This window comes from Aegilops tauschii, chromosome 5, assembly GCF_002575655.3.
Source record: "Aegilops tauschii subsp. strangulata cultivar AL8/78 chromosome 5, Aet v6.0, whole genome shotgun sequence".
NCBI lineage: Eukaryota > Viridiplantae > Streptophyta > Magnoliopsida > Poales > Poaceae > Aegilops > Aegilops tauschii.
Window position 1 is genome coordinate 116,102,705 of NC_053039.3, and position 26,719 is coordinate 116,129,423.

At 49.5% G+C, this 26,719-nt stretch overlaps 1 protein-coding gene across 1 annotated transcript; it reads left to right on the plus strand.

The window, feature by feature from the left end:
• Window positions 1–3,628: 3,628 nt before the first annotated feature.
• LOC109779422 (intermediate cleaving peptidase 55, mitochondrial) lies at window positions 3,629–9,453 on the plus strand. Its single transcript, XM_020338040.2, has 13 exons — window positions 3,629–3,850; window positions 4,585–4,692; window positions 5,607–5,870; window positions 5,957–6,049; window positions 6,688–6,894; window positions 7,497–7,600; window positions 7,835–7,901; window positions 7,985–8,092; window positions 8,196–8,288; window positions 8,383–8,473; window positions 8,574–8,644; window positions 8,791–8,919; window positions 9,021–9,453. Exons 1-13 carry the CDS (start codon window positions 3,644–3,646, stop codon window positions 9,129–9,131), a joined length of 1,653 nt encoding a protein of 550 aa, XP_020193629.2. The 5' UTR covers window positions 3,629–3,643; the 3' UTR covers window positions 9,132–9,453.
• The last annotated feature ends 17,266 nt before the right edge of the window (window positions 9,454–26,719 follow it).

Below are 26,719 nucleotides of genomic sequence, written 5' to 3' on the forward strand. Positions count from 1 at the left end.
TATCTATAATTTTTTATTGTTCCATGCTAGTATGTTATCCATCTTGGATGTTTTATATGCATTTATATGCTATTTTATATGATTTTTGGGACTAACCTATTAACCTAGAGCCCAATGCCAGTTTCTGTCTTTTCCTTGTTTTTGAGTTTTACAGAAAAGGAATACCAAACGGAGTCCAATTGACGTGCCAAATTTTGATGATTTTTTATGGACCAAAAGAAGCCCCCAGAGTAAAATTGTTGGGCGAGAAGAGTCCCGAGCCATCCACGAGGGTGGAGGGCGCGCCCTACCCCCTGGGCGCGCCCCCTGCCTCGTGGATGACTCGGAGACCCCCCTGACGTGAGACCGACGCAAAAAATTCCTATAAATACAGAAACCCCCGAAAAGAAACCTAGATCGGGAGTTCCGCCGCCGCAAGCCTCTGTAGCCACCAAAAACCAATCGGGACCCTGTTTCGGCACCCTGCCGGAGGGGGAATCATCACCGGTGGCCATCTTCATCATCCCGGCGCTCTCCATGACGAGGAGGGAGTAGTTCACCCTTGGGGCTGAGGGTATGTACCAGTAGCTATGTGTTTGATCTCTTTCTCTCTCGTGTTCTTGATGTGGCACGATCTTGATGTACCGCGAACATTGCTACTATAGTTGGATCTTATGATGTTTCTCCCCCTCTACCTTCTTGTAATGGATTGAGTTTTCCCTTTGAAGTTATCTTATCAGATTGAGTCTTTAAGGATTTGAGAACACTTGATGTATGTCTTGCGTGGGATACCTGTGGTGAGAATGGGGTATTCTATTGATTCACTTGATGTTCGTTTTGGTGATCAACTTACGGGTTTCGTGACCTTGGGAATCTATGCATAGGGGTCGGCACACGTTTTCGTCTTGACTCTCCGGTAGAAACTTTGGGGCACTCTTTGAAGTTCTTTCTGTTGGTTGAATAGATGAATCTGAGATTGTGTGATGCATATCGTATAATCATACCCGCGGATACTTGAGGTGACATTGGAGTATCTACGTGACATTAGGGTTTTGGTTGATTTGTGTCTTAAGGTGTTATTTTACTACGAACTCTAGGGCTATTTGTAACACTTATAGGAATAGCCCAATGGATTGATCGGAAAGAATAACTTTGAGGTGGTTTCGTACCCTACAATAATCTCTTCGTTTGTTCTCCGCTATTAGTGACTTTGGAGTGACTCTTTGTTGCATGTTGAGGGATACTTATATGATCTAATTATGTTATCCTTGTTGAGAACCTGCACTAGTGAAAGTATGAACCCTAGGCCTTGTTTCAACGCATTGCAATACCGTTTTTGCTCACTTTTATCATTAGTTACCTTGCTGTTTTTATATTTTCAGATTACAAAAACCTATATCTACCATCCATATTGCACTTGTATCACCATCTCTTCGCCGAACTAGTGCACCTATACAATTTACCATTGTATTGGGTGTGTTGGGGACACAAGAGACTCTTTGCTGTTTGGTTGCAGGGTTGTTTGAGAGAGACCATCTTCATCCTACGCCTCCCACTGATTGATAAACCTTAGGTCATCCACTTGAGGGAAATTTGCTACTGTCCTACAAACCTCTGCACTTGGAGGCCCAACAACGTCTACAAGAAGAAGGTTGTGTAGTAGACATCAGTAACATACCGATGACAAAGGGAATAACGTATTTTGTTATTGCGGTTTGACCGATAAAGATCTTCGTAGGATATGTAGGAACCAATATGAGCATCCAGGTTCCGCTATTGGTTATTGACCGAAGATGTGTCTCGGTCATGTCTACATAGTTCTCGAACCCGTAGGGTCCGCACGCTTAACGTTCGATGATGATTTGTATTATGAGTTACGTGTTTTGGTGACCGAAGTTTGTTCGGAGCCCCGGATGAGATCACGGACATGACGAGGAGTCTCGAAATGGTCGAGAGGTAAAGATTCATATATTGGAAGGTAGTATTCGGGCATCGGAATGGTTTCGAGTGGTTCGGGTATTTTACCGGAGTACCGAGGGGTTACCGGAACCCCCCGGGGAAGTGTTGGGCCTACATGGGCCTAAGGGAGAGAGAGGGAAGCCTGCGGGGGTGGGGGGAGGGGGGGTGGCACGCGCCCCCTCCTAGGGAGTCAGAATAGGACAAGGAGGAGGGGGCGCGGCCCCCTTCCCTTTCCCTCTCCCTCTCCTTCCCTTTCCCTCTGGTGGAAGAAAGGAAAAGGGGAGGGGGGTGGGGGCGAATCCTACTAGGAGTGGAGTCCTAGTAGGACTCCTCCCCATGGCGCGCCCCTCTTGGCCGCCGGCCTCCTCCTCCCCTCCTTTATATACGGGGGCAGGGGGCACCCCAAAGGCACATCAATTGTTCTCTTAGCCGTGTGCGGTTCCCCCTCCACAGTTTACTCCTCCGGTCATAGCGTCGTAGTGCTTAGGCGAAGCCCTGCCAGGATCACATCACCAACACCATCACCACGCCGTTGTGCTGAGGGAACTCTCCCTCGACCCTCTGCTGGATCAAGAGTTCGAGGGACGTCATCGAGCTGAACGTGTGCTGAACACGGAGGTGGCGTACATTCGGTACTAAGATCGGTTGGATCGTGAAGACGTTCGACTACATCAACCGCGTAAACCTAACGCTTCCACCTTCGGTCTACGAGGGTATGTGGACACACTCTCCCCCTCTCGTTGCTATGCATCTCCTAGATAGATCTTGCGTGAGCGTAGGAAATTTTTGAAATTGCATGCTACGTTCCCCAACAGTCCCCCCACCCAACCTTGACAAAATGTCTGAATATATTTTTAGAGGAGCTTAATTAACATAGGCATAAACTTTGCCCCCCCTAAAAAAGTATGGTATTTTCCCTTCCCCCTCCAACATTCCCTGTCTAGCTCCACCACCGATGCCCAATGTTGTCATTCATTTTGCCATCACCACAGCATAAACCTCCATCCCTTGGGCATTTGGTGGTTCTTCTCATGCATCGATGCCCTCCATTCTCCACCCTCTTCAGTCCTCCCCTAAATTCTAACATGTAATCCGAAGCTCCCCAACCCTAACATCACCGAATCTATTCCTCCCCGCAACGTTGTTGCCACTATCGAGTTCCTCCCGGCAACGCTAACCACTACGCGCCGTGATCTCCCGCAGCTGCACTATCATCGCCACTCACAATGTGATTGCCTCCTGGAGCTTCACCAAACTTCCAGTCCCCGGACATAGAGAAAAAGGTTTACATTCATCAGCTATTTAGTTTCGATTTGCTAACTATTTTATACTACAATGGCAGGGCCTCTCCCAACCATAGATTGAGGACACTGGAATAGAAGAAAACACAAATATGGTAGGCATGCAAATTATTAAAAAGAATGAACAAACGACATAAATTGTACTCCTTCTGTAAACTAATATAAAAGCGTTTAGATCACTACTCGCTCTTATATTAACTTTAGTGATCTAAACACTCTTATATTAAGTATTAGTTAGTTTATGGAGGGAGTAATTTGGATGGACCTGAAAAGCCTAGAGCGGTGTCGCCATAGCTATTTGAACATGGTTCCGCACAAAATTGTCAAAAAAAAAAACATGCTTCCACCAAAAAAACAAAAAAAAAAACTTTGAACAAAGACCGAACAACGCTTTAGGATTAGTGATGAAGACTGTTTTACATACACACCTTTCCCGTCCCTTCTGGACGGCCAGGATCACCGCAGAGTCCCAGGTTAGGGTCTCTCCGGGGAAAGGAGAAGGCTGCTGGAGGGGAGAAGAAAAATCAGGAGAGGGAAAGGGGTTTAACGCCGCAGCAGCTGCCATGGCGACGGCGGCGCGATTCTTGCGAAGGACGCTGCGGGCAAGCGAGGTACTCGGATCGAACCCACTAATTACTAATCACCGCCGACGGGAAGCTCTTCCCCTCTCCCCTCTTCGTGTTCCCCCTAATCATTCTTAGGATTTTCCGCGACCGCCGCTCGTTTCATGATTCGCTCTCTGTCCGCGCTGCCTTCGCCGAAGATTATTAATTTGCTGTACTTCTATATATGTATTTAGTGTCTACTAGTATCGTGTGCTCACCAAAGGCGCGGCTTTGTTCTCGACCTTGTCACAAGCGTTTAACCACTAGGTCGATCTGTCGTGTAGTGGTTGAGAAGCAGCTGAGGGGATACCCTTGGACTGTTAGCTTCACTGAATACTGGATTGGGGGTAGCTTAAGGGTAGAATGGAATAGCTTTGAATTTCAGCAATGCCCTGAGATTCGGTTCTCATGAGGTCCTTGGTTAATTTGGGTTCTGGTTGAATTGTGATTTGCACGTTTCACGTCTTGGCAGCACAAACAGACTGGAACTTAAAGCGTCCAAATCGTGGTTCCCTGGATTCTAATCGCCACTAATTATAGGTTCACTTTTATCATGGAACTGATGAATTCTTGCAATTGATGAATTATATTCAATCCTTAATACTTCTGGACTCTGGTTAATGGGAGCAATTTGGTGGCATGAACACAACGCCCACGCCTCGTACAGGTCCTTTTACAGCATTATGTACCTCCTGAGTGTTGGATTCTGATTCAAGGCGTTGTTCTAATGCTGCATGCAGGTGGCGTCTCGGTTGTTATCTACCTCTCACAGTATAGTTAGGCGTGCTGCATACACTACCGGGGGAATAATTGATGTTGGCCAACCAACACCCAAATCTCATCCTGAGGTAATATCTCTTTTAGGCTCAGTGTGCAGTTGTGTGGTTTCTGAACTGTGCTGTGCTGAGCTTCTTTTATAATCTGCTGTGGAAAAGCAGCGGCACAAGCAGAAAAGGCTGGTTAAACAAATGGTGAATTAGGCAAAAGCAGGTTGAAAAAAGGGGATTATCATAATCCTTACTGGTTTATTGCTGCACTTGCTGGTTGTTTCAAAGTTTACAGCCGTGCTAACTTTTTAATCTCTCTCTACTTTGGTAGCTAGACCATGTGAGTACTTACCTAGTGTTCATCTCGCAAGGTAGGTGATAGCTAGTTCTTTCAGTATTTTTGTGGCCCCCCATATCCAGATGTTGTAACACGTTGCCTCTTAGCTAATGGCTAACTTTGTACATTACTTGTTGCCTCTGGTTAAATTATAATGATATCTCTTATGACAAAAACCAGTATCTGTAAGAGTTTCTATACATCCATTATTATCATCATCTTTCATACACTCTGAATAGGATATTACCATAGTGTAGCCATGGTGTTTCAATGGTGTTCTTGGCTCAAAGTAAGGCCAGAACGCCAGTTTTTTTTTAAAGATTAAGTCTGTCCACATGTGGAAGGTTGGGATTTCTTTTACCTGAATTTACCCCATTATCTAAAGAAATAAGCCTAATTCACCCCAAAAATCCCAAAGTACTTTGAATTTATAAGATAAACCAATTATTTTCTCTTATAAGTATTAAGTATAGCTTTGAAAATCAGTCTACAGAACAAGCCTTATTAGGCCAAACATGCCCGTGCTCATTGTTTTCACATTCATAAAAGTCCACATTCCCTGTGCTAACTCTGATGCATTTACTTTTTTTTTTTACTTTTGTGGTTGTCAAAGTGATTCTTTTCATTCTTTCTTAAATATTGTAATACAATGAACCAGTTATTAGCTGATGAGGAGATTACACCAGGCATCACAAGTGAGGAGTACATATCCAGAAGAAAAAAGCTTGTGGATGCTTTACCAGAGAAGAGCTTGGCCATAATTGCATCTGCAGATCAGCAGATGATGACTGATGTAGTTCCGTACTCATTCAGACAGAATGGTGATTACCTGTACATTACAGGTTGTACACAACCTGGTGGTGTAGCAGTTTTAAGTAAGGAAACTGGTTTATGCATGTTCATGCCAGATAAACATAAGGAGGTAATAATGACCTGTTGGCCTGTTACCTCATACTCTCATACCTTCAACTGAGCCAAACCATTCTTACGAATGTGGTTTGTCTCCAGGATGTAGTTTGGGAAGGTCAGACTGCTGGAGTTGAAGCAGCTGTGGATTTCTTCAAGGCAAATAAAGCATTTCCACTTAGTGAGATGAAAAAGGTTAGCTTTTGGGTTTTGTTTCCGCATGTTTTTGATTCATCGCCCCTGGGCACTAATTATTACCTTCTAATTGCTACCTGCCTGCACTGCTCCCTCCAGTCAAGAGATATTATCATTTGGGGGCGCATAGTCAAACTATTAAACTTATACTCCCTCCATCCCATAATGTAGTGCATATAGATTTTCTTAAAAAATCAAACCTCACAAACTTTGACAAAGTTGACAAAGTTTGTGGAGAAAAACATTTACATCTAGAATGCCAAACACATATCATTAGATTCATCATAAGATGTAGTTTCATATTTTATATATGTGGTATTATAGATATAAATAGTTTTCTCTATGAACTTGGTCAAAGTTTACATTTGACTTTTCAGAAAATCTATACGCACTATATTACGGAAATGGAGGGAGTATATCGTATCTATATGAATATTGAGATTTAACATATGTAAATGATATCAGTATATAGACTAAAAAACAATTTAGTATTTAGCATTAGAATTAGTGGCCAAGGTTGCATTTTGGAGACCGTGGCGATTTCCAAGGCGACACTCTTTTTGTGATCAGAGAGAGTACTTTCTTAGTTGCTGGTCACAGAATGCTTCTCAATTGACACAATTTCTATTAAAATGTAGATCCTTCCTGAAATGATTGAGCAATCAAAAGTGGTGTATCACAATGCAAAGGCATCCACATCTTCTTATAGGAACTTTGATGCCTTCCGCAGGGCATCACTCAACAATAAAGTAAAAGATCTTACGCATTACACTGATGAACTGCGGTGGATCAAGTCAAAATCGGAAATCAAGTTGATGAGGGAGTCAGCATCTATTGTTTCTCAGGTATTTTTGGTTGTACTTCTGTTGTTTTCTTCATGCATTCTTAGGAGATATTGAGTCTGATGCTCTCTCTAAGTTCAGCCTTGGATAGAAAATTTCCAGAAATTATTTAGTATATTCCAGTAAAAAGACATTGGTCCCAAACTCTTAGGTGAATGATATATTTAAAAGCACAGGGAAATTGCTGGTTGGGTTGAGGGTAGTGTTATGGTGGATTGTCTGATTGTGGGATTATACTGGTCCATTGTGCTGCCAGAGGATTAGACAGAACACCATTGGCAATGGGAGAACTTTTCTTTCAAGACCACCAGTGGGTTTATGATGTTGAGAATGTCTATTGTAGACATCCGTCAACTACTTTTCTGCCCCTTTAGATAGCCCCACAACTCAGATTGTACAATTGTTTGGGTTCTATTATTACGTCTAGAATTTTACCTCAAGTTGCCAAATATGCATTCAATAAGCTAGAAGACAAGACGAAGTGACTCAATTTTGCAAGTCACACACTGTACAAGTGACAGAACGGTTGTCTGAAAGACGTGCACGGCTGCATGCAGTGCTTCTCTTTTTCTGTTTACTGACTTAAATTCTCTCTTTCTGTCCAGTCTCTTTTGCAGACAATGTTGCTCTCAAGGACCCACAGAGAGGAAAGCCAGTTAGCTGCTAAAATAGAGTATGAGTGCAAAATGAGAGGTGCCCAAAGAATGGCGTAAGTATATATTGTCACTGTATATTGTTTTTATCCTTCTGCTTTATATAGATTGCATCTGAGGCACTGACTGTGTGGCCCTGTGTTCATCTGTTTTTCTTAGCTGATAGCTGGTAGAATAAGTTTGCAGTGATCTGTTGAGATCCATAAATTAAGGAACCATTGTCTTTTGTTGAGTGAGCAAGGTGCCATGCTAAATTGATTTACGTTTTTCTTCTTGTTTCCTTATCTTAGGTTCCATCCTGTAGTTGGTGGTGGCGCAAATGGCAGTGTTGTACATTACTCAAGAAATGATAAGAAGGTACAACAGAGTTCTTCTGTAGTCGTATATCTCAGATAGCTTTTCTTGTAAAGTTGATTTTTGCCGTTTGAGTCGTTTGACAGATCAAATCGGGTGATCTTGTCCTCATGGATGTTGGATGTGAGTACCATGGCTACCTTAGTGACCTGACACGGACATGGCCACCCTGCGGTAGATTTTCAGCTGCTCAGGTAAATGCCCAATGTTCATTTCTTTATATGATATACTTGTATCCAACCGAAAAAGCGGTAATTTTGGACTTACGAGTACCTTTTTTTATCCTCAATTGTACAGGAAGAACTGTACAGTTTAATACTGGAGACGAATAAGGAATGCATAAAGCTTTGTAAACCAGGCACGAGCATTAGAGAGATACACCATCATTCGGTATATCCTCAGTATATGTTCTAATTCAATTTTTTAATGTAAAGATGTAAAACTTGATTTATAAAGGTCCACGGCTCTAATCTCCAAATCACAGGTCAAGATGTTGATAAGCGGATTCCAAGAACTTGGAATTATAGGGAAGGGCAAATCTATCCAATACAATTATTTGAATCCAACCTCAATAGGTCTCAGAATCTACCTGTCTCTTGATTAGATTTGTCGTTTGATGCAAGAGATTTGGATCTTGGGACCAGCTTAATAACCCTTTGTCACCCTGGCATCCAGGTCATTCTTTGGGAATGGATATTCATGACTCCACTAGCCTCACCTCCGACAAACCCTTGGAGCCAGGCGTTGTAAGTAGATCAGCACCAGCTGGCTTTTGTGCACCGCATTTTACATAACACTAGCAAATTTAGCGCATCTCCCAATTATCATCCGTCTTCCATGGAAATCTGAGTTGTAACACTGACAAGAGGTCCTGCATGTGGCATGTGCACAGGTAATAACCATTGAACCGGGGATCTACATTCCCTCGGTCCCGATACTCAACGAGAAGGCCCCGGACAGGTTCCGGGGCATCGGAATAAGGATCGAGGACGAGGTCCTCATCACCGAGAACGGCCACGAGGTACCGCCCTAAATTTCATCCGGTACCGCCTGGTTTAATGTTAGTACCAGCCTGAATTGAAGATGATGACACCCTGGGGTGGCTGGCTCCGTTGGTTGCAGGTGTTGACGGCGTCGGTGCCGAAGGAGATCCCCCACCTCACCACCCTGATGAACATGGGCGGCGGTGGCTCCACGACGGAATCCCATGAAGTGAGAGCTGCTTGCAACTGAGGATCTCGCAGATAGCAGCGACACGATATTCTTTCTACCGGAGATCATGTGGCATCGACCCATACAATATCCCCCCTTATCCCTGTCAAAGATGTAGACATCGGAATTGCCTGAAAACCGAAGGGGCGCTTCCGAAAAGTTTCGCCAGTTCACGGCAAAACGCGCCCGCTGTTAGGGTTTGTAATATGTTCATTAGACAAAGTTTTGGGTCTTCATTATTTTGTTGTTGTTGAGGGAATTAGATCTTCATTTGTTGGTGTAACAACTGTAGCTGAAGACGGCTGTTGTCTGGCAATCAATGGTGAAAGGGCTTTTCATGAAACTGTCCGTGCCGCGTCTCAGACGGAGGGAGGGAGCCTTCGGGTTTAAGCATTACGACCCACTTAAGTATGGCAGCAAGAGGTTGGGGGGAATGAAGCAGGAAAGGCGCCGTCGCCATTGCTCAGTGTCGCATCAGGCCTGTTCTCCTCGGCTAGGTTAACAGTCGCCGTCGGCCGCGCGCGGTTAGCCGGACGGCCCTACGGCGCGTGACCACAGCACGGAGTGGACGGGACGGGACGGAACGGCGATGATGTATCATGGGATGGAGGCATAGCGAGTCGTCGCTGTCGTGGCGGGTGAGGGAAACAGCAGGGCAGCCATGAATGCGCGCGCTGGTGGTAGGAGGTAGGTGGTGGTAGGTTAGGGGGTGGTGGTGTGCGGATACCGGATAGTGATGAAATCGGATGATGGACGGATGGAGGCCTGCCTTGCTGATAACGCTGCCGTCCTTCGGTCCTGCGATCCTGCCTCTCCGGCTTTAAATCTCGCACAGAGGAAACGCGTTGTCCGAGCCCCCAAAAACATTCAAGTCTTCTCCATGGGCTGCTCTACGCGTGAAACGTTTGAGTCGCCCACAACAGGCCGCCGGAATGAAATCTTTGGCTCAAAGTGGAATTCCAGTTCCATTTTCCGGGAGCTGTGGTACAACATGATGCATCTTCAGAAAGTTCGCAGCATGCTATGCATCTTGTGCTGAGAGGCGGACACGTACTCTGGACTTATCAAATCATGCGTGTGGGCTGCCTCTTCACCCTAATCTTCCACAATCATGTTGTGCGATACTATTACTCAACAAATCATCACTTGCGACATTGTCTTCAGATCTCACATCTTGCGGCTCCACGAACAATATCCAAATGAGCTTGGAACACTCCAAAGGGCCCCTCAACATCCTTCCTAGCAGCTTCTTGCATTTGTGCAAAGAGATGTCATTTGTTACGTTAGGGATTAATAAATTAATAAATTAATTTATCGTATGAAGTATGGGTTCGGTTGGAGACACTCTTTACAGATTATTCATCCACTAGTTCCCCTGAATTTTGCATAGAACCCAATAACAAAATGATGCCACACCATTTTATAACTTTCATCCGTAATCCCACCATCCGTAAGTGTAACACAAAACTCTTTACAACAACAATTAATAGAAACGAGATTCCATGTTTGTAGTGGATAATGATGGTCGGGCCGGTGGGCTTGTTTTATTTTACCATAAAGTGAATAAAATCCAGTTGAACTTTGTTTCTTCCCATGCTATTGATATTTTTTTCATGCCCGAGGATGTTGTACAATGGCGATTTATGGTCTTTTATGGTCACCCGGCTTTGTCTGAACGTCATATGTCTTGGGATGATATCTGTAACTTACATAAAAAGAGTGACCATCCTTGGTTGTTCTAGGAGATTTTAGTGAAACTGTATACTCATCTCAAAAAGAGGGCGGTAATGCGAGACCAAATGATATGATGAAGAATTTCCATGACTGTCTCATGAAGTGTGGTCTGTAAGATTTGGGTTTCGTTGGTGACCCTTTTACTTGGAGGAGAGGTGATATCACGGAAAGACTTGACCTAGAAATTTGTCATGTCGAGTGAGAAAATTCCCTTATGTTGTGGTTATAAATGAGGAACATGTGCATTCTGACCACCTTCCTTTGTTTCTGCATGATGATTATTTTGACGATAATATGTTTACTCGTCTAAAGGATCGTGTAAAATAGGTTGAAGCTGGATGGCTCAAAGAAGAGACAACTGAGAAAATTGTGAAGACGGCTTGGGAAAAGGCCAAAATGGCGAGTGTTGGTCCATCTCTTGTAGTGCGCACTCGGACGGTGCACGCTGATTTGTATTCTTGGAATCGATAGTCCGAGGGACTGAAACGACGAATCAATTTGTTTTTTTAATAATGAATTTGCGGTGTGGTCCTATGAATGCAGAGCCTATTTAACGACAGAAGGAAGTTCTTGTTCTCAATGAGCATCTTTTGGATCAAGAAGAAACTTTCTAGCTTCATATAGGTCCTGCAAATTGGCTGATGCATGGGATCATGATACATCATTTTTCCATAGTGCAACTACAGCCAGAAAAAAGGAGAAATAGTAAAAAAAACACTTCTTGATGACATGAGTGTTTGGCGACAAGGTACGGAACTGAAGTATCATATCACGAGCTATTTTCTAATCCTTTTACCTTAGAAGTTTTGCAACTGTACCGGGAAGTTTTATGTCTTGTTCAAAGAAGAGTGTCTGGTGGGATCAATAATGCCCTCCTTGCACCTTACTCTACAGTAGATGTTCGAAAGACTCTTCCGCTATTGGAGATTTATAAGCTCAGGACCAGATGGAGTCAATGCTATTTTTTGTAAAGATTTTGGCCCATATTAAGGAATGGTCTCATTGAGGAGGTTCTGCAATTGGTGAATACACATACTATTCTGTCAGGATGGAATGATACTGTGATTGTGATGATCCAAAAGGTTAATTATTCAGAGAAGGTAAACTCAATTTAGAACAATCAGTTTGTGTAATGTGGTGTACAAGATTATCACGAAAATGGTGGCTACTCATTTGAAGGTTTTTCTGCCAGACATCATCAGTCTGGCTCAAAGTGCATTTGTGCCCAAAAGAATGATTGTGGACAATGTTTTAGTGGCTTATGAGTGCTTCCATGCAATAAAGAACAAGAGAGAAGGCAAAGGTGGTATGTGTGAAATTAAACTTGATACGCATAAAGCTTATGATAGGGTTGAGTGGTATTTCTTGAAGAACATTATGTTGAAACTTCGCTTCCAGGAGAATTGGGTCAATTAGATTATGCAATGTCTATCCACTATTGAATACAGAGTTTGGTTTGATATAGAAGAAAGTGAGAGTTTCAAGTGTACGAGAAGTTTAAGGTAGGGAAATCCCTTGTCTCCTTATCTTTTCTTGTTATGTATGGAGGGTCTAACTGCTCTCTTAACTCATGCAGAGGAGGATGAAATGATTTCTGGAGTGAAAGCTTGCAGAGATGCCCCCTCTATCATCAATCTTCTCTTTGTCGATGACTTGTTGATCCCCATGAGAACTAATATTTACAATATTGAGGCTTTGAAGTTAGTTATGGACTCTTATTGTGCAGCTTCGAGCCAATGGTGACTGCCGATAAATCAAGCATCTTTTTTAGTCCTAATATGAGTGTGAAAACTAGAGAACAAATGTGTACCACTCTAAATATCATGACCGAGGCTCCAATGACAGATATTTAGGTTTTTCCAGCCAATATGGTTTTGGATAAACTGGTTGTTTTCGGTATCTGATTGATCGTATTATCATGAAAATCAGTGGTTGGAAGGAAAGAATATTATTTGCTGGAGGGAAGGAAATTCGTCTCAAATATGTTATTCAAGCTATTCCCACATATGCAATGTCGGTCTTCATAAATGGATTTGTGAAAGAATTACTGACGTGATATCACATTTTTTGTGCGGAGACGAGGACAATCAGAGAAGGATGCATTGTATGGATTGGCGGAAAATATGTGTCCAAAAAATCAAGGAAGTATGGTTTTTTTTGTGATATTCATTGCTTTAATATGGCAATGCTGGTAAAACAGGCTCGGTGTCTTCTTGAGAACTCTGATTCTATATGTACCACTGTTTTGAGAGCTAAGTATTTTCCTGGTGTTAATTTGTTGAATAGCAAGTTAAAAAAGGATCCTCGTTTACTTGGCAAAGCATTGCGGCGGGGGTTAATTCTGTTAAGCATGGTTATATGTGGCGAGTTGGGAATGGTCAGCATGTTAATATTGGGATGATGCTTGGATCTAAAATTATGCTAATCGAAAAGTTACCACTCCTAAAGGGTCATTTGTTATCTAAGGATGTTAGATTTATTGGTCTCGTTTAAAATAATTGGGATGAAAATCTGGTCAGACAAACGTTGTGCCAATTGATTCACAACGAGAACACACTATCCATCTTCCTCAACACGAGATGTCAGATTTTGTCGCTTGGAATTACACAAAGACTGGGATGTTTTCGGTTCAATCAACCTATTTCATGGAATGGGATCATCAACATGGGAGAAAATTGTGACATACTAATGGTATGTGACAAACCATAGTTAATCCTACTTGGTGTAAGATTTGGAAGCTTTTGTGCCTGACAAAGGTTAAAATTTTCATTTGACGTATGTTGCATGTCACCCTCCTATTCCGTGTTACGCTTGCGAATAGACATCTGAAAGTCTTGCTCCAATGTCTTTCTTGTTATTCTGGTCCATAAGATACAAAGCACTCGTTGTTTCTTTGCCATAAAGAAAGGGAGGTTTGAAGAAGGTTGGGGATGGACGAAATTATTAATAAAGCATGTGAAGTTGATTGTTGGAGTTCTTCTTTCGCCAGACCATGCCTTGTCTATTATGGGTCTTTAGAATGTTTGTGAGATGATCATCATTTCTGCTTTGTATTTGTGGTGGAAAAGGTGTAAACTATTTCACGAGGACATAATTTAATATGCTTATTAGATTACTATGGGGATTCATGCTCTAACAGCTAACTATGTTATTGCTTCCTCTCCAAATGTTTCCATGAAAATAGGGGGTTGGATCTGCCCCCTTGGATTTTGTTAAACTTAATATTGATGCATCTTTTGATGAAGATTTGCTTAGAGGCATCGCTGGGTGGTCCCGAGGGACGATAAAAGGTAAACCCATTGCTAGGGAAATATGAAAATTCATTGGTATGCGGATGTCTTGACGGCTGAAGCCTTGGCGCCTAGATTCGGGCTTACCCTTGCGCAATGGGTGGGGTACAATCATCTCATTATTAATTTGGGTAATCTGGAGGTCATTGACACCATCAAGAATGGAGGGCGATCAATGGAACGACGGCTGTAGTTTTCAATGACTGATATTACTTTGCTTGTGATTTTCCTATATCTAGTTTCGAACATTGCAGAGAAACAAATAAGGTTGCTCATGAACTTACTAGGTTTGCTAGAATTTCCTTCGACCGTTGATTGGTTTGAGGAGCCTTTGAATGAAATTATACCCATCTGCATAAACAATTTAATTGGTATTTCATAAGTTGCTCATGAGCTTGCTTGGTTGGCTTGATTTTCTTCGAATGATGATTGGTTTGAGGAGCTTTGAATTAAATTAGACCCATCCTCATGAACAATCTAATTGGTATTTCAAATGAATAAAGTTTCTCAGCTTTTTTTATAAGGATGTAAGTTTTTTTAAGGATATTGCCATTGATTCATTAATCATAAGTCACAGTACAACCGTACAACGCACACACATGGAATCATCCAGAAAAGGCCGAAGGAAGGTATGAGTCTAAGAACATTTGCAGACCCCCTCTCCTAAAAAAATATACAAGAAAGACCCTAGGAATCACTACAATCGCCATCGCCACCACGTGCCATTGTCAGAGTTGAAAAAGTACCACTGTTTGATTAGGCTTTGTGAGCCTATTGAGAGGCCCGTCGTTGGCGGAGCCAAATTTGTTGTGGCGCATCGAACGGGGGGGGGGGGGCATCCACATATTCCCCGCATAAGTAACTACTGCATCGACGTTATCCAAGCACAACACAAGAACCGTCATCCATAGATCATCATCTTAGTCGTTGGACCGACACCTTCCCACACAAATGGAAAATGTCTCTTAGGGAAACCACCACCAGGCCACCAGAGGACACCACATCTGTTGCACCAAAGGAACAACACAAAAGACAACCTCCCACGAATCCCTCAACCCCACCGCAGTGGCGCTGCCGAGACGAGGGCAAAATCGAGGAAAAAATATTCCAATTATTGAGGTCGCTGTCATCAAAACGACGACGAGGGAAACACACATTCTAATCCTAACTGCACAACTAAGGTGAAGATCCCAGACCCCCCCTCCCCCTCACTCGTCGCTAGGGCGGCGGAGGAGGAGAGAACCCGCGGCCTTGCTGGCTGAAGAGGAGAGAACCCACAGCCTCGTCGGCAGAAGAGGAGAGAACTGGTCGCGGTCTTTTCACCTTATAGGGAGCCTGGTGTGACTTGACGTACTGCCCGTATGACATTACGTGAATGCTAGTGGCTTTCGAATCCTCCCTGAAGGTTGCTGGTTTTTATTAATTAAGTGATATTTGCTATAGTGATTAAAGAAGGATTTCGCTACAAATCAAATGTTAGATTTTTAACATGAAAAACCAAATATTTTTATAGCAAATTATGTTTTCGCGAGGATGACAAGCATTTGTCACGAGGATGGCTGACAAAACGCTTGCCATCCTCGTGACAATATAATTGGTCATAAAAATGTTTGAGTAGTCATGCTTAAAAATCTTTTAACATTATTACAGTTAAGCCCTTGCATCTTCATCCGCAAAAGAAAAGAAAAGGTCTTGCATCTTTGTTAGTGGGGATTAAACGGACGTGATGTATTTGAGCCCAAGCTCAAATAAGCTCGGGTGAACAGTAACCCCGAAAACAACTTAGAAAAATTCAAAAAATTATGGATTTTTTTGGGTGCAAACATTGACAAAAGTTCTCAATGCTCACAAAATTTCAACACAAAATAACATTCGTGGAAGTTGCAAAAAAAAAAAAAACAAAATCAATGCTCCAAAAATGTTATTTCCAAAAACATTTTGGAGTACTATTTTTTTTTGCCACGTCTTGTGTGAATGTCATTTTTGGATGATATTTTGCAAACACTAAGAAATTTTGTCAATGTTTTCATCCAAAAAAATTCAGAATTTTTTAAAATGTTTTTCATTTTTTTGATTTTACTGTTCATCCAAGCTCAAATGAGCTCGGGAGCAGAACATGACTTTCGGGATTAAACTCTCATATCTGCCCTTGATTTAACCTCTCTTTCTCACACTGACAACTTTTACCACGCGTTCCTCCCGGCCGTCCATCTAGGTGCTGCTGCAGGGTATCGATGCAGTCATGCGATACGAGCGCCGACTTTTCTGGATGGTGTAAAAACCATAAAAGCCTGACTGAAACCATGTGCTGCACGACGGGCCCACACGTAGCGCCCCCTGTGTATCGCACTATTACCATCTCTGCGGAATTGAATTTGTGAGCTGCAGGTTCGACCAGAGATGTCGATAAGCATCGACAGACAGGTAGGCAGCAGTTCGTTGTATTGAATCCTCTGCCGCACCGCGACGCCAGCATGGTCCTCTCCTCAGTCAGTCATGGAGCGCTGAACCGCTGACACATGGCCGAGTGGCCGACGTCGCAGGCCCGTCTGATCGGAACCGGACGGCGCAGATCACCCGGCCGGTGTTACGTACGTACGGCGCCCTGGACGAACGGCCGTTCTATCTAGGTCGCCGAGCCTTGACCGTGCTGTCACCGGCCGATAATAACAACCGCAGGCGGGCCGGCCGGCGAGTGGGCCCCGTCTGACTCACGACATTGAATGGATATGTGAGCAGTTGAGAGCTCGTCGTTGGAGCTGTCAGCCGGAGACAAACACGGAGCGTTAGGGCAACTCCAACGAGGTTCACAGAGGATGGCATCAAAATGTCCACGAACACGCAGAACATGTCTCTGGAGAGCGAAGGACGTTCATCTAATCGGATGCATCAGATCAAATACAGTAGAAAACACACGTTGAATTTCATTAATATTTGATTTTTTAAATATTATAGATCACACTCAAGTTCGCCGGGCGTGGGACCTGTGCCCACGTCCTACTTTGTCAGAGTAAATGACCACGGGTAACCTCATCTACTCTCATGGTATTTCGAGACATCGGAGCCAGCTGCGCCCCTCAAGCCTTAAAGACGAAGAGCCGCCTTCTTTGGGCCGGCTGGTCCGAGCGGCCGGCTGCTAGAAGGCGGCAGAGCCCAGAGGGCGGCCGTGAGGTGGACTGACTCCTAGCAGGCGGCCTCCAGGGAGGCCGGCTCCTATCAGGCGGCCCCCGCTCCCTCAAAGTTAGCACCTCATTACAACGACGAGACGGGGCATGGCTACAGAGCAGCCTGCCACCCCCGAATCTAGTGCAGAACGTGGCCACAGTGCAGCGTACTGGGCGGACATCCCTTGCCCAGCGCGGCACTATTGCCATGCAGCCCCTGACATCACCCACGGCAGAGGAGGCCCTGCCCCCACTACGGGCTGTCGGTACGGCCTGCAGGCGGCGACCCCCACCTGTCCGTGAGAAGCCAGAAGGCGGCGAGCCCTGACCAGTCGGCACGGGGCAGGCCGACTCCTGGCAGGCGGCCCTCCCCCTCCCTCAAAGTCTGTGCGCCATTAATCAGAAGAGACGGAGAGTGGCTACAGTGAACGCCCGCCAGGCGGCGGACTGTGGCCACGCCCTCCCCGACAAAGCACACATCATCAGTGGCGCTGCCACAGTACTAAGCAGCCGGCAGGACCCGCAAGCGGCGGGCGCGGCAGCCGGCCCGGGGATTCGGCAGGCGGCATGGGGACTGCTGCAGTCGCACTCGGCCCGGGGACTTCGCAACCTGGTCCGGGCGTAGCAGCAGCCAGCCTGAGGACCTCACCAAGCGGCTCGGGGACTGCGGCAGTCGCACCCGGCCCGGGGACTTCACAACCCAACCCGAGGGCTGCAGCAGTCGGCCCAGGGACTCAATCAACGCAGCAAGCGGTGGCTGACTCCAACCCGCCGCCTCCCAACCCAACCGCCCTAGTACAAGTGGCCGTGATGATAGTACATGAAGTCGAAGCACCATCATGGGCGCAGCCCATCCTCAATTTCCTGGTGAACAGAGAGCTGCCGGCTGATGAGATCTCGGCCTGGCAAGTGCAACGACAAGCAGGAGCCTACACGATAGTAAACAGAGAGCTTGTCAGACGCAGCGTGACTGGAGTCTTCCAGCGCTGCGTAGAACCAGAGAAGGGCCAAGCAATCCTCAAAGACATCCACCAAGGTGAGTGCGGCCACCACGCGGCATCCAGGTCCCTTGTCGCCAAAGCTTTCCTCCATGGTTTCTTCTGGCCGACTGCTTTGGAGGACGCCAAGGATTTGGTCAAGCATTGCAAGGGGTGCCAGAAATTCAGCTCCAAGCAACATCTGCCGGCTTCTGCACTCAAGACCATCCCCCTCACTTGGCCCTTTGCCGTGTGGGGGCTGGACATGGTGGGACCATTCAAGACAGCACGCGGCGGCATGACCCATCTGCTTGTCGCCATAGACAAATTCACCAAGTGGATTGAAGCAAAGCCAATCAAGAAACTGAATGGTCCGACTGCTGTGACCTTCATCGCAGATATCACTGTCCGATACGGTGTACCACACAACATCATCACCGACAATGGCACAAAACTTTGCCGAAGGCGCCTTGGCCTGTTTCTGCGTGACGCAGGGCATCAAACTAGACTTAGCGTCCGTTGCCCATCCGCAGTCAAACGGCCAGGTCGACCCAGCAAACGGCCTTATCTTGTCCGGCATCAAGCCCCGACTGGTCGAGCCACTAGAGCGCTCGGCCGGCTGCTGGATCGACGAGCTGCCAGCCGTCCTCTGGAGCCTCCGCACCACTCCGAACAAGTCAACCGGCTTCACTCCATTCTTTCTCATGTACGGGGCCGAGGTCGTCATCCCAACTGACATTGAGTTCGACTCACCTCGCGCACAATGTACACGGAAGCGGAGGCAAATGAAGCACGAGAAGACGTCGTCGATTTGCTGGAAGAGGGCCGGCTGTTGGCACTCAGCCGGTCCGCCATCTACCAGCAGAGCCTGCGCCGCTACCACAGTCAGAAGGTCAAGCCAAGATCCTTCCAAGAGGGAGACCTTGTGCTCCGGCTGATCCAGCGAACAGCCAGCCAGCACAAGCTCTCGGCCCCTTGGGAAGGCCCCTTCATCATCAGCAAAGCTTTGGGCAATGACTCCTACTACCTCATCGACGCACAGAAGCCCAGAGCACGCAAGAAAGACGACTCCGGCAAGGAATCGGAGCGCCCATGGAATGCAAATCTCCTCCGAAGATTTTACAGTTAATGAAGTATGTATCATGGTACCTTCTGTTTTAAGCGCTAAGACATCGGGTCCCTCGAGGAGAACTCAGGGGCTACCCTTTTTTATCTATATGATAAGTTCTATACCTATGAATATGTCATTTTGTTATTCTGCCTGGCACCGAGTTTCGACCAGTCGGCCCGGGGGCTTGTCGCCTTGTACTATGTCGGTGCTACCTGCAGTCGAACAAGTAGTGTGCCAGCATCTAAGCCCTCTCTTGCCATAAGCCGCAGCTCGCAGAGCGGCTGTCCGGCTGGCAACAGTTAAAGGTAGGAAATGGTGCCCACATGAAAAATGGCTAAGGACAAAAGCATTCACATAGGCCAAGCCGGTTCCTCGCCTCACCGACCGACTGCTGAGAAGCCGACCGGCTGGCTTCCTACTTAACTTGCTACGTTCTAAACGACCAAAGTACTTGTCTTCCCAAAACGGCTAAGTACTTGACCCAGCCACGGACCGCAGAGTGGCCGTCTAGCTGGCAAGGCGGCAACCAAGGGAAGGCGGCAAAGGAAAAAAGCCAAAAGAACGGAAAAGCTAGACAAGTCAGAACTGGGCAAAGCACAACTCGTGAGAGAATTAATTTACATAGCAAAAGGCCCTCGGCCAGCATTCAACAAAGTTTGAATACACCCCCAGCGGGTGGAACTGCGAAATTTAACAAGTTTGTTCGAGAGACTACAAAAGCAGGAAAAGATAAGATAAAATTGGCCGACTAGGCCAAAGGAGCAGTAGGCGGGTCCGGCAGGCTGGTGGAGTCGGCGGCGCCGGCTGGCGGAGTGGCCGCCTGATGAGTCTCGGCTTGGTCAGCGTCGGTGATAGTCAGCGCGGTCACGCGCGGCTCATTGCTCGAGGCTCGGTCGAGCTGAGGCTGGCCGTCCGCTCCGTCATCCGGTGTGTCATCTTCACCATCCTCGCCTTCCTCGTCCTCACCCTCATCGCTGGAGGCAATATCCTCCGCTGAGTCCTCGCCGTCTTCCAGGTTCAGCCCGAACCAGTTGAGCGGTACCTCGGTACCCTCCTCGTCCAGCTCGGGGAGGAAGACACCAGTATCAGTGTACTCGGCGATCGCTGCCGCGCGTTGAGAGAGCGCAGGCCCCACCGCTACCAACTCTTCGCTGGCTTCCTGCCGAAACGTGGCCAACTGGGCTAGGTTTAGCCCAGGATACCACGCCTTGACGAACTCCAAGGCCCGCCGTGCGCCTGCCCGGGCTGCGGAGCCTTTCCACGCCTCGAAGCGGCCGATAGCCACCTCTAACCAGTCGGCGGTCCGACTGGGGGTGCACGGAGCTTGAACGCCTGGCCAGAGGGCGGAAACCACCTAGGCCCTGACGCGCTGCAGACGGCGGAACGCCCGATGAGCCGGCTGGAGACGAGCTTGAACAGCGAGAAGCTGCTCGCCGAGGGCCCGAGGGGCGTTGGGCGCGATTTCTGCACCAGCCTGTCTTCGCTCGTCGCGGCGAGCCTCGATGGCTTGGCTGACGGCAACGGCGTGTGTCAGATTACGGGTTCCGGCAAACCCTTGAGGTTCGAACACTGGGGTGCGCACGAAGATCTCTCTCTCCCAAGCTCGCTCTCACAAAGATCTCAAGGCCTAACTCGACGAACCCAAGGAACAAGAGACATGAGGGTTTATACTGGTTCGGGCCACCGTTGTGGTGTAATACCCTACTCCAGTGTGGCATGGTGGATTGCCTTGCAGGCTGAGGATGAACAAGTACAAGGGACGAACAGCCTCCTGAGGAGAGGTGTTCTTGAGCTCGGCGAGCTGCTGTGTGTGAGGATGGTCCGAATGACCTGTCCTCTGCTAGGGTGGTGGCTAGTCCTATTTATAGAGGCCCGGGTCCTCTTCCCAAATGTGTAGGCGGGAAGGGATCCCACAACAGCCAAGTTTGAAGGGGGACAACTAGTACAAGCTATCCTGACAAAAGGTGGTCTTCGCCTGCCAAAGGCTCTGGTGGTGACACCGCCATGGGCTCCGCGATGACCTCCTTCCCGCCGTCCTGCTGGTCTTGGTCTCGTTGCACCGATATGGAAACCTTTGCCTGACATCTCGGGACTCCTCGCCTGCGCCTGCCCCTTTAGCACCAAAGAGGCAACTGGTGCCCTGCGCCCGCTGGCGCCTGCCTGGCCTTGGTCGTCATGGCTTACGTCATGCGCACCTCGCGAGGTGCCCCTTGCCTTGATATCTCCGCTCCTTGGGAGCCAGCCTAGTGAGGCTGCCACTTAGGAGGTCTTGTGTGGTCCGCCTCGCGAGGCTTGGCCCCTCGCGAGGGCCTCGAGTGGTTGCTGATGAAGATGGGCCATACCAGGCCGTTGGCGGAGCCACGCCCTGGGCCGCAGGCAGGCAAGTCTGGGTACCCCCATTCCCAGGACGCCGATAGTAGCCCCCAGGCCCAAGGCACGCTCGGACTTGGCTCCGAGGCAAAGCCAAAGGGCAAGTGTGAAGCGCCGCGGGCCCCAATAGCCTGCGGCCTTGATTACGCATGGCAACCGACGAGACGTGGGCGTCTCCACTTCCCCACGCTGCCTCGGCAACTGCCCGACTTGACGAGTCCCTGCTGCATGCAGAAAAACCATCATTACCTGCGATCATGGAGGCCAGCGGTTGGCCTCCTTCTGGCTATAAATGAGGAGGGGGCTGGAGCCCCCGCTGCTCATCTCTTCCTCCATTCCGCTTGCTTCTCCTTCCTCCTCGCCCCACCGTCTTGCTGCAACACCCATGCCGCCGACCAAGAGACTCTCGACTGCTGAGAAGTGGAAGGCTCGCCAAGAGGGGCCCGGCTCGCTGCCGCCTAAGAGGGGGCGTGGTCGCCCCCGCAAGCACGCCGCCACCCCCGCTGTGCCTCCTCGTGGGCACGGACGGACCTCCCCCGGGTCCGGCGCCACCCCAGGCAGCCGCGGCGGCGTCTCTTCGCGCGGCGGAAGCCACCCGAGGCATGGCAGTCCTACCCACGAGGGGAGGCGCGCCATGGTTGCCCAGCCTCCTCGGCCGCGCTTCCACTCGACGGAGGTGCTGCCGGCGTTCGTCGTGTGGTCGGAGAACCCAACCGGCACTTGGCTTCAGCTTCCGTGCTCCTTCGCCGGCGAACTGCCGGCCACGGGTCCTAGCGGCCTCTGACTGCAAGTCGACGGCTGCTGCATCAAAGCTTCGTGGGTCGCGGTGGAGGTTTCTATCGCGGGCAACATAGCTCTGGCCCGCGGCTGGCAGACGTTTGCCCACGCGCGCGGTCTGGGTAGGCGGTGCACCCTCCACTTCTAGTACGACGGCAGCGCGACCCTCTTCGTGAGGGTGTTCGGGGAAGACGGTCGTCGCGCCGGGTGCTGCCCTGAAGACAACGATGGCGACGGCCGTGACGAGGACGAGGGTGAATTCTCCCTTGGCGACGGTCGCGGTTTGTCCGGCTACGATAGCTCCTCCTCCGGAGAGAGTTCCAGCAACGGTGGCTACGACCAACCGCCACGCCGTCGGGCCTGCTTCGAGCACGTTGGCGGGTCGTCCCATCGCCGGGCCCCGGTGAAGCACGAGGAGGGCTCCGGCTGAGTCCGAGGAGCTGACCCTCGTGAGAAGCCGTGTCGTAGGAGCCGCCTTTGCTTGTCCCTTCCTTTCCTTCCCTCCTGTATCGCAAAAACAAGATTGGGGCCCTGCGAGGGCGTGTAATGAACCGCAATGCTTATGCTACTTTGTGCCGTGTTTATTATTTCCGGGTTGTGCTGTGGAACCGGTGTCTTAAGCAGGCGTAGATGGGTTACTTAGCTGAGTACATCCGGGGTAGCTTCCACCTCGTGAGGGTGCGCGCCTTCGGGCGTCTGGTGGGGCTTCCCTACCTCCGACTCGGGCGACACCGTGAAGCTGCAAAAGATTCGTTAGGAAATTTGTATCCCTCCTTGCGTGAGGCCTCAAGCATGGCCTGATCATGGCCTAGCGCACCACGTCGCGGTACCCGTGGGGCATGGACTTAAAAAAGGGGGTGCGCCGATCACAAGCTTAGACGAGGGCACCCCACGGAGACTAGGGGAGTGCGCACGCACGCACAGTCATCCTGTAGCCCCCGCGCGGGGCGTGCGAGGGAGAACATCAGGCAACTGCCGCCCTCCCTGGCGCAAAACAAAGAAACGAGGGAAGAATCAGAGAGAAGAGGGGGTTCAACCAAGTCATCCATAAACGCCAGAACTTCAAATTCCATTAAAATAGGGGGGGGGGGGCAAACCAACTACAGAAAGCAAATGAACAGCTGCGTCAGGCACCTAGTCTAGTCTTCTCACCAGCGCGGAGCTAAGTGCTGCCACTAGGACGTGGGAGGGAGCCCCCGAGGCCCGAGGGCGGCACTCCGGAGACTCCGGGGCGTGTACAGCCCCACTCATTATTAGGTGAGAGTGTCACGAGCGGAGACCTTCACAGGCACTGGCCTTGCTTCATGGGTAGAACTTCCGGAGGTGCTGGATGTTCCAGGCGTTCTGGATGGGGATCCCGTCCTGCGTCTACAGGCGCCAGCGCCAGGCCTGGAGACACGGGCAATCCTAAACGGGCCCTCCCACATGGGTGAGAGCTTATGCAGCCCTTCCCTGGAGAGCACCCGCCTCAGGACGAGATCGCCTACCTCCCAGGACGCTGCGACAGTGGTACCATCGCAGCACCTGCTGGTACCTTGCCGCTCATAGCGAGGCTTCACGGCGGCGTTCCTCCCCCAGCACAAGGTCCACCCCCTGCATGGCATCCTGATGCGTCTCATCAAACGCCAGGACCCGCGCGGAGCGATGCCTGACCTCGTGAGGGAGAACCGCTTATGCTCCATAGACGAGGAAGAACGGGGTCTCGCCTGTTGGCTTGGTGGCGGTGGTGCGGATGGACCACAGCACGGACTGGAGCTCATCGTGCCAGCCCCTGCCGCAGGCCTCGAGCTTCTTCTTGAAGGTCCTGGTCTTGAGGCCTCTTAAGACCTCGACATTGGCGCGCTCGGCTTGGCCATTGCTCCTGGGGTGCACCACCGAGGCGTAGCAAATATGCGTTCCGAGGTTAGCACAATATGTCTTGAAGAGATTGCTAGTGAACTGCGAGCTGTTGTCGGTGATGATGCGATTAGGGACCCCAAACCGGCTCACAAGACCCTTGACGAACTTGACCGCGGACCCGGCTGGAATGGTGCGGACAGCTTCCACCTTTGCCCATTTGGTGAACTTGTCGATGGCGACGTAGAGATAGCGGTAGCCCCCGAGCGCTTGAGGGAACGGACCCAGGATATCCAACCCCCAGACCGCGAACGGCCACGAGAGTGGGATAGTCTGGAGGCCTTGGGCCAGCTGGCGGACTTGCTTGGCATGGAACTGGTAGGCCTTGCAAGACCTTACCAGCTCGGCTGCGTCATTGAGTGCCGTGGGCTAGTAGAACCCGCTACGGAACGCCTTGCCAACCAGAGTGCGTGACGACGAGTGATGCCCGAAGTCTCCGCCGTGTATGTCAGCTAGCAGCTCGCTCCCCTGCTCCCTGGAGATGCATCACAAGGAAACGTCATTTGGTCGTTTTCTGTATAGCTCACCGTCTCGGATGCAGTATGCCGTAGCCTGTCAGGCCACGTGCTCCGCGTCCTCCTCTTTCTCCGGCAGCGTCCCTTGCACCAGGTATGCCTTGAACTCCTTGGTCCAGTACTCCTCCCGAGGCTCGAGCGCCAGGAGCAGGCGTGCTCCTGAGGTCAGGCCGCAGGCTGGGGCTCCCGAGGCTGGTGGCTGGGGGAGTTCCTCCTGAGGCGATGCCGGCTCCGCAGACGTGGTTGCTACCGACGGCTTGAAGAGTCGTTCCTCAAAGACGCCGGGCTCCTGAGGCACGCGCCTGGACGCCCTTTTGGTGACGTCGTCGGCATCCTTGTTCGTGCCGCGAGGCACATGCTGTAGCTCCAAGACCAAGAACTGCTTCTCCATTTTGTGCACCTCTGCAAGGTATGCCTCCATGTGCTCGTCCCTCGTCTCGTACACCTTGTTGGAGAAGTTGACGAGGAGCTGTGAGTCGCCCTTGATGGTGAGACGCTTCACCCCAAGGCCGCTGCGGCCTTGAGGCCGGCAATCAACCCCTCCTACTCCGTGATGTTGTTGGAGACCTTCTCACCCTGCTGGAAGCAGAGCTGCACGGCGTAGTATAGCTTGTCTTGGGTGGGGGAGATGAGCACGGCGCCAGCCCCCGCACCTTGGCGCGCGAAAGCGTCGTCGAAGTACATGATCCAACCATCTGGCGCTTCACTTCCTGGCGAGAGGGATCGGCTTTCGCCTGCTTCGGGCTCCGGAGCGTCGGTCCATTCTGCCATGAAGTCGGGGAGCGCAGCTCCCTTGATGACCCTGGTTGTGCTGAACTCCAGTTGAAACACTTGCAATTCGATGTTCCACTCGGCGACTCTTCCCGCAGCGTTAGGGCTCTGGAGTACCCTCTACAGTGGGTAGGCTGAGACGACCTTGATTGGGTGGCCTTGGAAGTAATGACGCAGCTTGCGCGAGGCCACTAGAAGCGCGAGCAAGCCCTTGCATCCCGTAACACCGTGCTGACGAAGTACACCGGGTGCTCGACGAGGGCGGGAGCATCGATGGAGCCTGCGGCTTCCGGAGGTTGTGACGCCTCCTGAGGTGTGGGAACCTCAGGAGCTTGGTCACCCATCGGGGCCTCCGCAGGCCCAGGAACGCCATCTTGCAGGGCCTGATCATCTGCGGGCATCGCTGTGGCTTTAGCTGCGCCGCCTTGGTGCCGCGGCGTCCCAGCTGAAGGTTTGGCATTACACGGCGCGCTCTTGGCCTGGCGCTCCTCTCGGACGGCCACCAACACCGCGCTGGCTGAGTGGGGCGTGGCAGCCAGGTAGAGCACCAGGGGCTCGAGGGGACGAGGCGCTACCATCACCGGAGGTCAGTCAAGTATCTCTTGAGGTCTTGAAATGCCAGGTCGGCCTCTAGGGTCCATTCGAATGGGCCCTTCTTCTTCATCAGCCTAAAGAATGGCAGGGCGCGCTCCCCCAACTTGGAGATGAAGCGCCCCAGCGAGGTCACGCAGCCTACTAGCTTCTGCATCTCCTTGAGGGGTTGCGGCGGGCTCATGTATTCTATTGCTTTAACCTTCTCCGGATTGGCCTTGATCCCCCTATGTGACACGAGGAAGCCCAACAGCTTGCCAGAGGGGACACCAAACACGCACTTCTCCGGGCTGAGCCACAGGTCCACCTGGCGCAAGCTAGTGAAGGTCTCCTCCAGGTCCTGGATGAGGGTTCTTGCCTCCCGAGATTTTACCACGATGTCGTCGATGTAGGCTTCTGCATTCCTCTCTAGC